At 44.9% G+C, this 15,688-nt stretch overlaps 1 protein-coding gene across 2 annotated transcripts in view; it reads right to left on the bottom strand.

Annotated features, from left to right (window-relative positions):
- Window positions 1–8,094: 8,094 nt before the first annotated feature.
- Window positions 8,095–15,688, bottom strand: part of pag1 (phosphoprotein membrane anchor with glycosphingolipid microdomains 1) — an 87,030-nt gene continuing 79,436 nt past the window's right edge. For both annotated transcript variants that reach the window (XM_045226389.1, XM_041903556.2), the window contains 2 exons: window positions 8,775–8,834; window positions 8,095–8,450 (listed from right to left, as the gene is read on the bottom strand). In XM_045226389.1, the coding sequence (XP_045082324.1) occupies window positions 8,097–8,450; window positions 8,775–8,834 (414 nt within the window). In that variant the 3' untranslated portion in view covers window positions 8,095–8,096. The remainder of the gene's footprint in view (window positions 8,451–8,774; window positions 8,835–15,688) is intronic.

The raw sequence follows: 15,688 nt of genomic DNA on the forward strand, positions 1-15,688 counted from the left end.
TCCTAGATTTATAAGGCATCAAATAATTAATTTGATGATGACTATCAGAAAAATGGGTCAGAATCTCTCTCACACCAAATAAAGCAAGATTCACAGTTTAGGGTGAAATGATCATAGGCCTATCTATCCAAGTGAGCTACACTGAACAAAAATATAAATGCAACATGTAAAGTGCTGGTCCCATGTTTCATGAGCTGAAATAAAATAACCCAGAAATGTTCCATATGCACAAAAAGCTTATTTCTCTCAACTTTTGTGCACAAATTTGTTTACATCCCTGTTAGTGAGCATTTTATCCTTTGTCAAGATAATCCATCCACCTGACAGGTGTGGCATATCAAGAAGCTGATTAAACAGCATGATCATTACACAGGTGCACCTTGTGCTGGGGACAATAAAAGGCCTCTCTAAAATGTGCAGTTTTGTCACACAACATAATGCCACAGATGTCTCAAGTTTTGAGGGAGCGTGCAATTGGCATGCTGACTGCAGGAATGTCCACCAGAGCTGTTGCCAGATAATTATATGTTAATTTCTCTACCATAAGCCGCCTCCAACGTTGTTTTAGAGAATTTGGCAGTATGTTCAACCGGCCTCACAACCGCAGACCACGTGTAACCACGGAAGCCCTCCACATCCGGCTTCTTCACCTGCGGGATCGCCGGAGGGGGGGAGGAGGCGTATTTCTGTCTGTAATAATGCCCTTTTGTGGGGGAAAACTCATTCTTATTTGCTGGGCCTGGCTCCCAGGTGGGTGGGCCTATGCCCTCCCAGGCCCACCCATGGCTGCGCCCCTGCCCAGTCATGTGAAATCCATAGATTAGGACCTAAGGAATTTATTTCAATTGACTGATTTCCTTATATGAACTGTACTCAGCAAAATCTTTGAAATTGTTGCATGTTGCCTTTATATTTTTGTTCAGTATAAAACAATAATTGGTTGCACTTTATTTTAAGGCACTGTTTTAACTGGGTAGGCTAAGTAGCCACCTACAGAGAATGGTCTTGGTATTACCATAACAATTCCTTAGTATGTGTAGACCAATGTTCCCCTGGACTGCCGCAAAGTTTGGACACACCTACTCATTCAATGGTTTTTCTTTATTTTTACTATTTTCTACAGAGAGAAGCACGAGATTGAACTTCACTCAACTTTCTAGAGCAGTGGTCACCAACCGGTCGATCTCCAATACATTCCTAGTCGATCGCCAAACATTTCTGTAAAAAACCCAACGATAATGCCTTGTGTTCCTTTAAAAAAAAAATTGTCTACGCCTGTTCACGGTAGGTGCAACCGTTTCAGCTGCCCTGCGCGCCGGGTAGGCGAACTGTTGCCATTTTGAACCATTTCATGCGTCTGAAGGTACAAACTCTGCCTTCCCAACGGGCCCAGAGAGCAAATCAAGTGCACTAGAGTCTATCGTGTCTGCAGTAACGTAGCAGGCATAAAAGCAAAGTTGATACTGTGAGATTTCAAAACGTTTAAAACCATGACTAGAGAGAGACTGTCAACGAATACAGCAAAGAGATGCTGTTGTTATTAGTTAGTTCATGTTTAAGTTTTTACTCAACACTGTCAACACTTTGTATTCAACACTTTTATAAGCCATAAAATGTGCGTTCTTCCTATTTACACTCAGCGCCAAAACAAGCACTGCAGCAGTAATGAATGAGTAGGAACGTGTATCTATGGGCTTGCGTTGTTGTTATTATTAGCGACATGGGTCTTTTTTAATATCGAGGAATATTTCACTTTCTCTGTTCATAGGAGGAACAACATGAATGTGTGCAGGATGCAGAAATAATGCAGTGCAACTGGAGTTTCGCCATCAGCTGGAAGATGGATGGTGTCCCTTTTTGGTCAGTGTCAGTGGAGGAAAGGGAGAGTGAAGGGATATTGAGAGGTGGACCCTCAGTCTGCTGCTCTCTCTCTCTGCTGACACTGCTCATCAAATGCAGGCACCATCAATCAGCCCAGTAAAATAAAAAGCAAATTATTTAAATAATCTGAGCGGTAGATCTCGGTTTGCATTTTGACCCAAAGTGATCTTGACTCAGAAAAGGTTGGTGACCACTGTCCTAGAGTTTTCCCTGTTAACACCATTAACGTTTCCCTTTACTGTGGCAATTGTGATCGAATCAATACAGTATTAGCCACTTTCAATGTAACATACCGAAACAAAACCAACTATGCAATATATTTTGTTGTAGGCAGAACGCATCGGAGTAGGATTCTATTGCATTGACAAGCACTACTCAGCCCATACTCTACACAGACGGGTGCGGCATAAACAATCAGAGCTGCAGTAGGCCTATATGCAAATAGACCATTGCATTATATGGATTTGTGCCATTTACTTTTAACTGGACTGTGTTTACAGCATGAGGGGTCGTGAGTAGATGCGCTTGTTTTAGATGAAAGCGAGAGCTGCATGTAGCCACATGTGCACATTTTGTTCATATCCTTTGCTAGTTAGTGAGTTATTAGCCCAGTTATAGCTAATTTCTAGTCAGCAATAGGGGAGTGATTGCTTCCTATAAGAGCACAAAACATATACATTTCTAGACATCTTTGAAAAGCAAGTCAGGTAAAGAGCTTTTTTTTGTCTTAAAGGGGCAGTGTTGTATTTTGAGACAGGCTTGAATAAGCTAAGTAGCCAATAGGCAGAGGGTAGCATACAGTAATTTGTCTGATTCTCTGTAATAATGGTATGGGAATAATAATGCATTTTATTTTGTAAAGTGGTTTCTTGCACAACATTTTCAGTCACCTCCTTGTCTGAAGGACAAGTGGAAGAACAGGTTAATGTCAAGCCCTGTATGCTTTTTTTTAAAAGTCTCATGGAATGTAGGCCTACATTGAACACCACACATTGTCTGCTACTGTAGGCTGAATGATTGAACAGCTATTTCCATGTTAAAATGTTATGGGATGCATTTTCTCCATAGTTTTGGATGGTAGGCCACTCTGGTAGGCCTACATTATGATCAAATAGCTACAGTAGCCTACATAGCTACTGTTAACACTGTAACTTAAAGCGGGTACAGCCTCAGTGTTCACAGTAAATGCGCTGGAAGTTGCACAGAATTTTCACAACGTTCAAGTTTGCGCTCAGCAGACCTGAAATTTGCTCAGTGCCTACTTTTTTTGGAGGGAACATTGGTGTAGACCTACTGTGAAATTAGTGCTACCTAATATTTGTTTCCCTCTTTTGGTCAGAGGGTAGGCCTAATACAATTTTTTGGGGGGCATGTATGAATGCTCCATATGAGCCTGTTTAACTGCTAACATGACAAACTTTCAATGAATAAATCCAATACTGTTGCAAATAGCTAATCAACGTACCAGATGAAATGTATAAAAACACCATTCTCCTCTGCAAGCTATCTTCATGAATAAAAAATACACACTTATTTGTTATACATCTTTTAATATTTCCCATTTATGGTCATAAAATATTTTCATGCATACACAGGAAGCCAGACAGAATCTTATGACAGATGTGCACATAACTGCCAAAGAAAGCATTGCTCTGGTTGCGTCCCAAATTGCACCCTTTTCCCTATACCTACAGTATTTATTAGTGCAATACTTTTGACCAGAGTCCTACGGGCCCTGTTCAAAAGTAGTGCACTACAGAGGCAATAGGGTGCCATTTGGGACACAACGCCCATAATGAAAGACAATGGTAAGGAATTCTCTGCTGCTTGTTGAGAATGTATTGTTTCATTATTAGTGGGCTGAATGAGAGGGTGCTATGATGGACCTTCTCTCCATGCCTGGGCCCCCCACCTCCCCATAACCCACTCCCTCCTGTAAGAGTGTGCGTGCGTGTACGCGCGTCTGTGTATGGTACCGTTGGATGTAAGATTTGGCACTAACGTTCCTCTTTGACAGACCGTTTGTTAAAGGCCTTTAACGGCATTTCCATGGACACCATTAGGTTTAAATGATGGCATTTCCTGCTACATGGACTAATCTGGAATCTGTAGGAGAGAACAAAGGTAATTAAAAGGTCATGTTTTTTCATGAATGTTAATCGCAAAGACAATTATGCTCTATAAAATGTGTGTAAAATATCATATGCAGGGCCCTTGCTTTTTTGAAATGTATAGCATCTTGCATGTTTATCAATTGTGGCTAATTTAGTGGGATCTGTCCTTTCTCTCCTTATTGGATATCATTTGTGAATGTAAAATCAGTCAACCTGGGCGCTGGGTTTGTCGTCAACAAGCTCATTCAAGCTCATGCATGTGTAATGAAATGCACTCACTCACTGCGTACACCAATAATGTGCAATATTGAGATAATAGAGAAATGGGAGGAAAAGTAAGATAATATCATTGTTTAACTGTCAAATGCAGATATCATCATTGCAATAGCTAGCTATTTACAGTCACAAATTACTCGGTTAGTTTGAAAATAAACACCAAACAACAATATTCATTCACTTTTCTTTAAAAAAATAAAAGTACCAACTTTGACTTTCATGTTTTAAAATGCCTGTACCAACACAATGTACCATACTTGAATAAAACGACAGAACAAAATAACCAATGGGATGGTGTCCTATTAAACCGAATACAGAACCCAAAACTGTCATTAGCCACCATTCAATCAACCACTGTATCTTTTCAACAATAGTTAGGTCACACTCTGAGTAAGGGGCATATTACAGCTAGCCTAAATACATCTGTATTTATGATAACACCTTTCATATGGAATTCCCTTAAAATGACATCACAGGCTTCCTGTACTGTATGTGCTTTATAGCCACTATTAAAGCAGTCCAAATCACATGCATACATACTACAAAATATACTTTACCATTTGCAAATTTATACATTAGCTGAGTTAATGAAATAGCACTCTAACTATTTACAACCCTTGGTTAGCATGTCGTCAGCACATGCTACATTAATAGTGCTTGTTCAAATAGGTAAGTTAGAAGCATTTGATATTCAAATTGTGCACATGATGGGTTAAATGTACAGTGCCTTGCAAAAGTATTCATCCCCCTTGGCGTTTTTCCTATTTTGTTGCATTACAACCTGTAATTTAAATGGATTTTTATTTGGATTTCATGTAATGGACATACACAAAATAGTCCAAATTGGTGAAGTGAAATTAAAATTATTAAAAAATTGAAAGAATATGGGACCACAACAAACCTGCCAAGAGAGGGCCGCCCACCAAAACTCACGGCCCAGGCAAGGAGGGCATTAATCAGAGGCAACAAAGAGACCAAAGATAACTCTGAAGGAGCTGCAAAGCTCCACAGTGGAGATTGGAGTATCTGTCCATAGGACCACTTTAAGGCATACACTCCACAGAGCTGGGCAGAAAAAGAGTGGCCAGAAAAAAGCCATTGTGTAAAGAAATTGAGCTTTTTGGCCATCGAGGAAAACGCTATGTCTGGCGCAAACCCAACACCTCTCATCACCCCGAGAACACCATCCCCACAGTGAAGCATGGTGGTGGCAGCATCATGCTGTGGGGATGTTTTTCATCGGCAGGGACTGGGAAACTGGTCAGAATTGAAGGATGGCGCTAAATACAGGGAAATCCTTGAGGGAAAGCTGTTTCAGTCTTCCAGAGATTTGAGACTGGGACGGAGGTTCACCTTCCAGCAGGACAATGACCCTAAGCATACTGCTAAAGCAACACTCTTTAAGGGGAAACATTTAAATGTCTTGGAATGGCCTAGTCAAAGCCCAGACTTCAATCCAATTGAGAATCTGTGGTATGACTTAAAGATTGCTGTACAACAGCGGAACCCATCCAACTTGAAGGAGCTGGAGCAGTTTTGCCTTGAAGAATGGGCAAAAATCCCAGTGGCTAGATGTGCCAAGCTTATAGAGACATACCCCAAGAGACTTGCAGCTGTAATTGCTGCAAAAGGTGGCTCTACTAAGTATTGACTTTGGGGGGGGGTGAATAGTTATGCACGCTCAAGTTATCTGTTTTTTTGTCTTAATTCTTGTTTGTTTCACAACAAAAAATATTTTGCATCTTCAAAGTGGTAGGCATGTTGTGTAAATCAAATGATACAAACCCCAAAGAAATCCATTTAAATTCCAGGTTGTAAGGCAACAAAATAGGAAAAATTCCTAGGGGGTTGAATACTTTCGCAAGCCACAGTATGTATGATGTTGTTGTTGCTATAAGCTCTGTACAGAAGCAGTAGCATAATGTTTTTTGACACTTTGTGCTTTAAAATCATTTTCTACCATATCAATACAGACCATATGCGTACCTACATTAGGGTAAGCAGAAACATAAACACGCCGTACAAACACATATTATACACCTTGATCAATACAGCTGCATTAACACACACCGTTTTGCTGTTGCATATTGTCACATTGAGCGAATACAAGTATTTTAAATACATTTTGAATCATGTGAAGAAATATCTAAAAGAAAAACAACTGAGTTGAACAATTCACACAAGAAATCACACAATAAATCACAGCAACATTGATAGATATGTTCGTCTTTTGTTTGAACGAATAAATCCTTTAAAAAAAGTCTGGATTATTTATGAGTACCTTTTCTACTTTATTACCATGGTAACCCACTTATTCCTCTTTATTACCATGGTAACCCACTTATTCCTCTGTTTATCCTATGTACAGAACAAAACCTTTTCAAGTTTCCCTCATAAACAGACACTTCCTGATATCCCTTAAAATCACACAATGACCCACCATCTTCAAATAAATAGGAATTTGATTTTTTTTAAAGGTTGACATGTAAATAAAATAAACAATGTTTTAGAAACTAAAAAAGCTGTTCCATTTAGAGTTCAGCCGTCTAAACTGCCTGACTTGAGGCTACTTATTTCACAATAGTATGTAAGTACACATGTCTATCATATCTCTGATTTATCATGATGTTCTGAATGAAACGTGGCACTAGGAAGGGAGAACGGATGATATAAAAAGTGACACTACATTGTGGGGAAACATTCTACTCATACCTTTATAAGTGCCTTATAGAACGACATTATGGCACAAAGAATCATTGGTGTTCAATCACAAGGCACTGACAAAGAGTCACTGGCCAGTCTGCTTGTCACCAGCCTTATAAAATTAACTCAATTTGTAATGACTGGTTATAAATGCCTAGAAATGTACTATTTTATGGTCTGATGAAGTGTTTATGATGGTGATGGATAATGTAGCAATAATGTCATTTCCCTTCCCTTCCCACATTGATAGCAGTCGTTGATAATGTAGCTAACCTTCAATCTTCAGTGATGTGATGTGCACCATGATAAAGAGTGAGAAGCCGAGTTGAAGTGACATAAAAAAGTGGACGGATGCCAATAACTTGGAAACGGGCGGTGATTTCATAGTTCAGATACTGATATGATAGCACCCCGAGTACGTACATTGTAATTTAAGGGCACCATGAATTTATGATGGAGAGTTAAGATTATAGCTAGTTCAATCAGATATCGCTGGGCGGTGGGCACACCCAAACTGCACTGAGGGGGTAGTGGGCGGAAACCCTGAATTGGTGATGATGGGCGGTAGGGTTGAAGGTTGAAGTTCAGAGCTCTGAGGTGGTGTCCCTGTCATCAGGGCTGCTGGGTAAAGTTGAGGCTAGTAGTGAGGCTAATGGCTGGGGTTGAGGGTGAGGCTAGGAGTTAGGTTAACTGCTTGGGTAAAGGTTGAGGCTAGGAGTTAGGCTAATGGCTGGGGTTGAGGCTAGGAGTTAGGCTAATGGCTGGGGTTGAGGGTGAAGCTAGGAGTTAGGCTAATGTCTGGGGTTGAGGGTGAGGCTAGGAGTTAGACTAACTGCTGGGGTTGATGGTGAGACTAGGAGTTAGGCTAATGACTGGGGTTGAGGGTGAGGCTAGGAGTTAGGCTAATGGCTGGGGTTGAGGGTGAAGCTAGGAGTTAGGCTAATGTCTGGGGTTGAGGGTGAGGCTAGGAGTTAGACTAACTGCTGGGGTTGATGGTGAGACTAGGAGTTAGGCTAATGACTGGGGTTGAGGGTAAGGCTAGGAGTTAGGCTAACTGCTGGGGTTGAGGTTGAGGCCCCAGAGGCTCAGGTTTAGGCCCCTCACTGTAGCTGTACTCCCCAGTTAGAGACGGGAACTCTCCCTGTTCAGGCCCAGCTCATCTACACTCTCATAGTCTGGCTCCTGAACCTGGTTCCTTAGCCCCAAGTCCTCTCCACTACCAGTCTTAGTGAGGCAGATGTTCTCGTAGCCCGGGTCGATGCTCTCCGCAGGGGGATCCTGGAGGTCCCCAGGGGGTCGCTGGGGGTCTGACTCCCCCTCTCCGAGCTGGGGGTAGATGTCCCTGAGAGTAGCGTAGAGATCACTGGAGGACGACTCAGGGACCAGACCCTTGATCTCTGCGATGCTGCTGTAGTCACTCTCCTTCTCCTCCACGTCTAGGTGTGTCTTCCTCACCGTGGAGTACATGTCTGACAGCTGGAGAGAAAGAGGGATGAGAGAGTGAGAGAGAGCAAGCGTGAGAGAAAGCAAGCGTGAGAGAGAGCAAGCGTGAGAGAGAGCAAGAGTGATAGAGAGCAAGAGTGTGAGAGAGCGAGAGAGAGAGAGAGAGAGCGAGAGAGCGAGCGAGCGAGCGAGCGAGGAGAGGATGCAGTCAGTGTGAGCATCGAAGGACTATTTGATTTATGTATCCTTTATTCAACCAGGGAAGTCACAGTGAGACTGACATCTCTTTTTCAAGTGATCCCTGTATAAGCATCAGGACAATAGGGGAATGAGTTCAGTGGAAAGTCACAACCCTACCTCGTTCTCTGACAGCACATGGTTGTGTAGCCCCGGTGAGGGAGAGAGCGGAGAGTGCAACTAGAAGAGAAAACAACAAAAACAAGTTCACGCTTTATAATATAAAATAACCATGTGTGTTGTGCATACTCGCACGTGAGCTAAGCAGGTGTATATTATGTAGTCAATCATTTATGAACAACATTACTGATTAATCAGTTAATACACAATGAGAATTGTAGCGATGTTATTGGGTATAGCTGCTACATACAGTCCCTTATGATCGATGGAGTCATTAATCAACAACACATAGCTGACAGACATTAAAAAAACACCTCTCTGGGGTGTCTGAAGAGAACGTCAATATCAGAGTTGGTACGGTAGCTAGCTGGCTACTACTTCAAGCCTACTATAGGTTGGGTGTACTGAGGATTAAGCCTGTTTTAAAATCCATTGTTCACTTGGTCAAGGTCATATAAGATGTAAATCTTGAGTTGGACAACCCAAGGTTAACCAATGACTTTACACGGGGACTGGTGAGGATTGATGGTTGGATTACTTGAATGTAGAACCAGAAAGGGTTGACCACCACCATCTATATTCATCATCATCTATATTCAGCATCAATCAGCATCATCTATATTCATCATCTTCTATATTCAGCATCACCTCTCCATCTATATTCAGCATCATCTCTCCATCATCTCTCCATCAATAATCAGCATTATCTCTCCATCAATATTCAGCATCATCTCTCCATCTATATTCAGCATCATCTCTCCATCTATATTAAGCATCATCACTCTGTCACGCCCTGACTCAAGGGACTTGTATTTGTTGAGTCAGGGTGTGTATTTTCTGTGTTGGGTTTTTCTATGTTTAGTTTCTAGATCGTTTAGATCTATGTTGGCCAGGGTGGTTCCCAATCAGAGGCAGCTGTAGCTCGTTGTCTCTGATTGGGGACCATACTTAGGTAGCCGGTTGGCACTAGTGGGTTGGGGGATCTTGTTCCGTGTGAGGTATGTTATTTTGTCTACCTTGGACTTCACGTTTCGTTTGTTGTTTTGGTTGTGCGTTTATTTCTTAAATAAACATGAATGCATATCACGCTGCGCCTTGGTCCGTCTCGTTCATGAACGACCGTGACACACTCCAACATCTCTCCATCTACATTCAGCATCTCCATCATCTCTCCATCTATATTCAGCATCATCTCTCCATCATCTCTCCATCAATATTCAGCATAATCTCTCCATCTATATTCAGCATCATCAATCCATCATCGCTCCATCTATATTCAGCATCATCTCTCCATCTATATTCAGCATCATCTCTCATCAATATTCAGCATTATCTCTCCATCTATATTCAGCATAATCTCTCCATCATCTCTCCATCAATATGCAGCATAATCTCTTCATCTATATTCAGCATCTCTCCATCATCTCTCCATCTATCTTCAGCATTTCTCCATCATCTCTCCATCTATATTCAGCATCCCTCCATCATCTCTCCATCTATATTGAGCATCTCTCCATCATCTCTCCATCTATATTCAGCATCTCTCCATCATCTCTCCATCTATATTCATCATCTCTCCATCTATATTCAGCATCTCTCCATCTATATTCAGTATCTCTCCATCTATATTCAGTATCTCTCCATCATCTCTCCATCTATATTCAGCATCTCTCCATCATCTCTCCTTTGTTTCTGTCTCAGAGAGCATTGAATCGATATGCTTACTTTATGGACACAAATTATTTTGGCTTAATTAGCAAACCAATTCATTTGATTGCCTTGGAGACCAGTGGTGTCGAATCATGAAGACAAGTTATTGACCCTGTCATCAACGAGCCTCCGTGTGTCTCTCATAATATTAGTTTGTTCTAATTCAGTGTCTCTAAAGTCTTCGTCCATGTAGCTTTACCAATTAAAGTGCCAGTCCAGTTAAGTAAGTAGTTTCATGACTACAACCAGGAGTTGTTCCTGACTACACGACTTGACCAGGAAAAAATGGGTTCCTAGATATACCAGCCAAGTAATTTGTCCTGACCATATTATAGCTGGAAACTAGGGCCCAGAGTTGTTCTTTGTCAGGTCAGGTCTCTTTTATGGTCAGGAAAAACTATGAAAGTATGAAAAGTGTGCATGTTAAGACATTCCTTGGCTCAGGTAAGATGTCTTCTAGATAAGAATGTACACTATATATACGAAAGTATGTGGACAACCCTTCAAATTAGTGGATTCGGCTATTTCAGCCACACTCGTTGCTGACAAGTGTATAAAATCGAGCACACCGCCAAGCAATCTCCATAGACAAACATTGGCAGTCGAATGGCCTTACTGAAGAGCTCAGTGACTTAACGTGGCACCGTCATAAAATGCCAACTTTCCAACAAGTCAGTTCGTCAAATTTCTGCCCTGCTAGAGCTGCCCCGGTCAACTGTAAGTTCTGTTTTTGTGAAGAGGAAACGTCTAGGAGCAACAACGGCTCAGCCGCGAAATGGTAGGCCACATAAGCTCACAGAACGGAACCGCCGAGTGCTGAGGCGTGTAGCGCGTAAAAATCGTCTGTCCTCGGTTGCAACACTCCGAGTTCCAAACTGCCTCTGGAAGCAACGTCAGCACAATAACTGTTCGTCGGAAGCTTCATGAAATAGGTTTCCATGGCCGAGCAGCCGCACACAAGCCTAAGATCACCATGCGCAATGCCAAGCGTCGACTGAAGTGGTGTAAAGCTCGCTGCCATTGGACTCTGGAGCAGTGGAAATGCGTTTTCTGGAGTGATGAATCACACTTCACCATCAGGCAGTCCGATGGACAAATCTGGGTTTGGCGGATGTCAGGAGAACGCTATCTGCCCCAATGCATAGTGCCAACTGTAAAGTTTGGTGAAGAAGAAATAATGGTCTGGGGCTGTTTTTCATGGATTGCGCTAGGCCCCTTAGTTCCAGTGAAGGGAAATCTTCTGTGGCAACAATTTGGGGAAGGCCTTTTCCTGTTTCAGCATGACAATGCCCCCGTGCACAAAGCGAGGTCCATACAGAAATGGTTTGTCGAGATGGGTGTGGAAGAACTTGACTGGCCTGCAAAGAGCCCTGACCTCAACCCCATCGAACACCTTTGGGATTTATTGAAATGCCGACTGCGAGCCAGGCCTAATCGACCAACATCAGTGCCCAACCTCACTAATGCTCTTGTGGCTGAATGGAAGCAAGTCCCCGCAGCAATGTTTAAACATTGTGATGTCACGAGAGGCTGTGTCCTGGAGGGACGTTACATCCCCCTGAGGTGGCTGCAAACCCAGACAGCTATGGCTCCATCTGCTGGTATGGTCGGGAACTCCACCCCTCTATGGCCAATCTTCCCACGCAGCTGAAACAAATGAGGAGCTGATGAGCTGAAGGTTTGGAAAAGGGAAGAGACACACTGAGGGAGTGTGTGGGGGGTGAAGAGACACAGTCTCCAACCTGGGCTCTCTGGAGGACAAGAGTGCTGCACGTCCACTTCCATGAGGAATATAAGGATTTGGAGATACTTACCTTTGGGAAATACTCACCTTTGGATATATGCACCTGTGGAAATACGGGAGAGACATTTGGAAGGACTTTTTGCTGGGTTGGCCACTAGCTGCAACGTGGACTACAGTAAGGCTGGGGAAAAGTTATCTGAGCGAGTGAGAATTATGATTTTGGATGTGGAAGAGACATCCCTGAACTGTTAACCCTTAAAGAGCCACAAGAGAACAGAATTTTGTTATATTTTCGTTAATTTCCCAAGACCTATAATAAAATCCTTGTTTTGTTTGAACCTTGTCTCCTTGCACTACTTGAGCAATCCCGCTGAAAGCTGTGTAGCCTCTCGTGACGTCACAACATCTAGTGGAAAGCCTTCCCAAAAGAGTTGAGGCTGTTTGTCACGCACGTTGACTGATGACTCGTGGAACCAAGGCGCAGCGTGATAAGCGTACATTTTATTTAGTACACAACACACGAACAAAACAACAAAACGAACGATACGTGAAGTCCTGAGGTTACAACAACGCAAACCTTTACGGAACAAGATCCCACAACCTAACTGGTGCTAACAGGCTGCCTAAGTATGGTCCCCAATCAGAGACAACGAGCTACAGCTGCCTCTGATTGGGAACCACCCTGGCCAACATAGATCTAAACGATCTAGAACAAAAAACATAGAAAACTAAACATAGAAAAATCCACAGCCTGGCTCAACATTTAAGAGTCCCCAGAGCCAGGGCGTGACAGTACCCCCCCCCCAAAGGCGCGGACTGCGACCGCGCCACACAAACACGAGGGTAGGGGCCGGGTGGACATTCCGCCTCGGAGGCGGATCCGGCTCCGGGCGTGACCACCACCTTTTCTCCACCTCCCCGTTGCGCCCCTGGTCTGGTCTGGTCCCGCTGACTGGAGCTGGACCCGACGACGGTGGACCAAACCTTACCGGCTCCGGACTGGAGCCGCTGGCCGGAGCTGGACTGGACACCGGTGGAGCGGATTGCTCTGGCTCCGGAGTGGATCCGCTGACTGGAGTTGGACCGGACCCCGGTGGAGCGGATTGCTCTGACTCCGGAGTGGAGCAGCTGACCGGTGCCGGACCAGGCACCGGTGGAACAGGCACGGGCCGTGCTGGACTGGACACACGCACCACTGGCTTGGCGCGGGGAGCAGGAACGGGCCGGACCGGCTTGACGACGCGCACCACTGGCTTGGTGCGGGGAGCAGGAACGGGCCGGACCGGGCTGACGACGCGCACCACAGGCTTGGTGCGGGGAGCAGGAACAGGCCGGACCGGGCTGGCGACGCGCACCACTGGCTTGGTGCGAGGGACAGGAACAGGCCGGACCGGGCTGGCGACGCGCACCACAGGCTTGGTGCGGGGAGCCGGAACGGGCCGGGCCGGACTGTGGAGGCGGACTGGAGGTCTGGAGCGGAGAGCTGACACAACCCGTCCTGGCTGAATGCCTATTTCCACACAATATGTGTGAGGCATCAGCACAGGACATACAGGGCTGTGCACTCGTACTGGCGCTACAGCACGTGGCACTGGCTCAGGACATACGGGACCGAGGAGGCGTACTGGAGGCCACGAGCGTTGAGCCGGCACACCCCGTCCTGGCTGCATGCCCATCTTAGCACGACACGTGCGTGGTGCTAGCACCGGACGTACAGGACTGTGCCGGAACACTCGCGGCACAGTACGTGGCTCCGCATAACTCGGAGCCTGCCCAGTCTCACGCTTCCTAGCCTGAGTACGGGGAGTTGGCTCTGCTCTAACTCTAGGCTCCGCCAACCACCCTTTTAGCCCCCCCCCCAAAACAATTATTGGGGCTGTCTCTCGGGCTTCCTCCTCGGCTGGTACCCTCTGCGATGCCGCTGCTCCTCTCTGTAGCGCGCCTCCACAGTCTCCTCCCAAGGACGGCGATCCATTCCGGCCTGAATCTCTTCCCAAGTCCAGGATCCCTTCCCGTCCAGGATCTCCTCCCAAGTCCAGGCTGTCTGTTCCTGGACACGCTGCTTGGTCCTCTTTAGGTGGGATCTTCTGTCACGAACGTTGACTGATGACTCGTGGAACCAAGGCGCAGCGTGATAAGCGTAAATTTTATTTAGTACACAACACACGAACAAAAACAACAACAAAACAACAAAAACGAAACATAGAAAAATCCACACCCTGGCTCAACATTTAAAAGTCCCCAGAGCCAGGGCGTGACACTGTTATAGCAGCAAAGGGGGGACCAACTCCATATTAATGCCCATGATTTTGGAATTAGATGTTCGACAAGCAGGTGTCCACATACTTCTGGTCATGTAGTGTATCAAGGCAGTTTGGGGTATGGTCTGACAGACAGGACATCTACTATGAGGCTGATGATGGAGGACTGAAGTCTAACATGCCAACGCGTCAGTCAGTCAGCCAGAGAATATGTGGTTTGGTTTCACATGGGTACACAAACACACACACACACCAAATAAAATAAAGCTCCTTCCCTTTGGCAACAGACAACTTGACTGTTGACATGCTGAATATCACAGTTTATCTAAGAAAATGCCCCCTGGTGTACATCACACTAGTGACTGGCAAGGTCAATTACATTTTGTCAGTGTAGATCAGAAGCTTGTAAGGTCACGGGCAACACAAAGTCCAATTATTCCAGACAACTGAACAGAGTAATTTCTGTTTATTATGGCTCAACAGCTGTATTACAGAGCAGGAGAGGATATTGTGTGTGTCGTGTGTGTGTGTGTGTGTGTGTGTGTGTGTGTCGTGTGTGTGTGTGTGTGTGTGTGTGTGTGTGTGTGTGTGTGTGTGCGCGCTGAGGGACTACCTAAGGGAGAACCTCTCAGACGTAAACACGCAGATGTCTTACATTTACATTTTAGTCATTTAGCAGACGCTCTTATCCAGAGCGACTTACAGTTAGCACATACATTATTTTATCGAACCCACAACCCTGGCGTTGCAAACGCCATGCTCTACCAACTGAGCTACATCCCCTGCCGGCCATTCCCTCCCCTACCCTGGACGAATTGTGCGCCGCCCCATGGGTCTCCCGGTCGCGGCCGGCTACGACAGAGCCTGGATTCGAACCAGGATCTCTAGTGGCACAGCTAGCACTGCGATGCAGTGCCTTAGACCACTGCGCCACTCGGGAGACTATTCCAGTGTACACACACACTGAGTGTCATCCGTCATCTGCCTGGTCTGTCGGACTGATAGTGTGCAGGCTCTCCTCTCCTCTCTACTCCCTCTCCTTCCCTCTCCTCTCTTTCCATCTCCTCTCTACTCCATCTCCTTCCCTCTCCTCTCTACTCCATCTCCTTCCCTCTCCTCTCTACTCCATCTCATTCCCTCTCCTCTCTACTCCATCTACTTCCCTCTCCTCTCTACTCCATCTCCTTCCCTCTCCTCTC

This window comes from Coregonus clupeaformis, chromosome 17, assembly GCF_020615455.1.
Source record: "Coregonus clupeaformis isolate EN_2021a chromosome 17, ASM2061545v1, whole genome shotgun sequence".
NCBI lineage: Eukaryota > Metazoa > Chordata > Actinopteri > Salmoniformes > Salmonidae > Coregonus > Coregonus clupeaformis.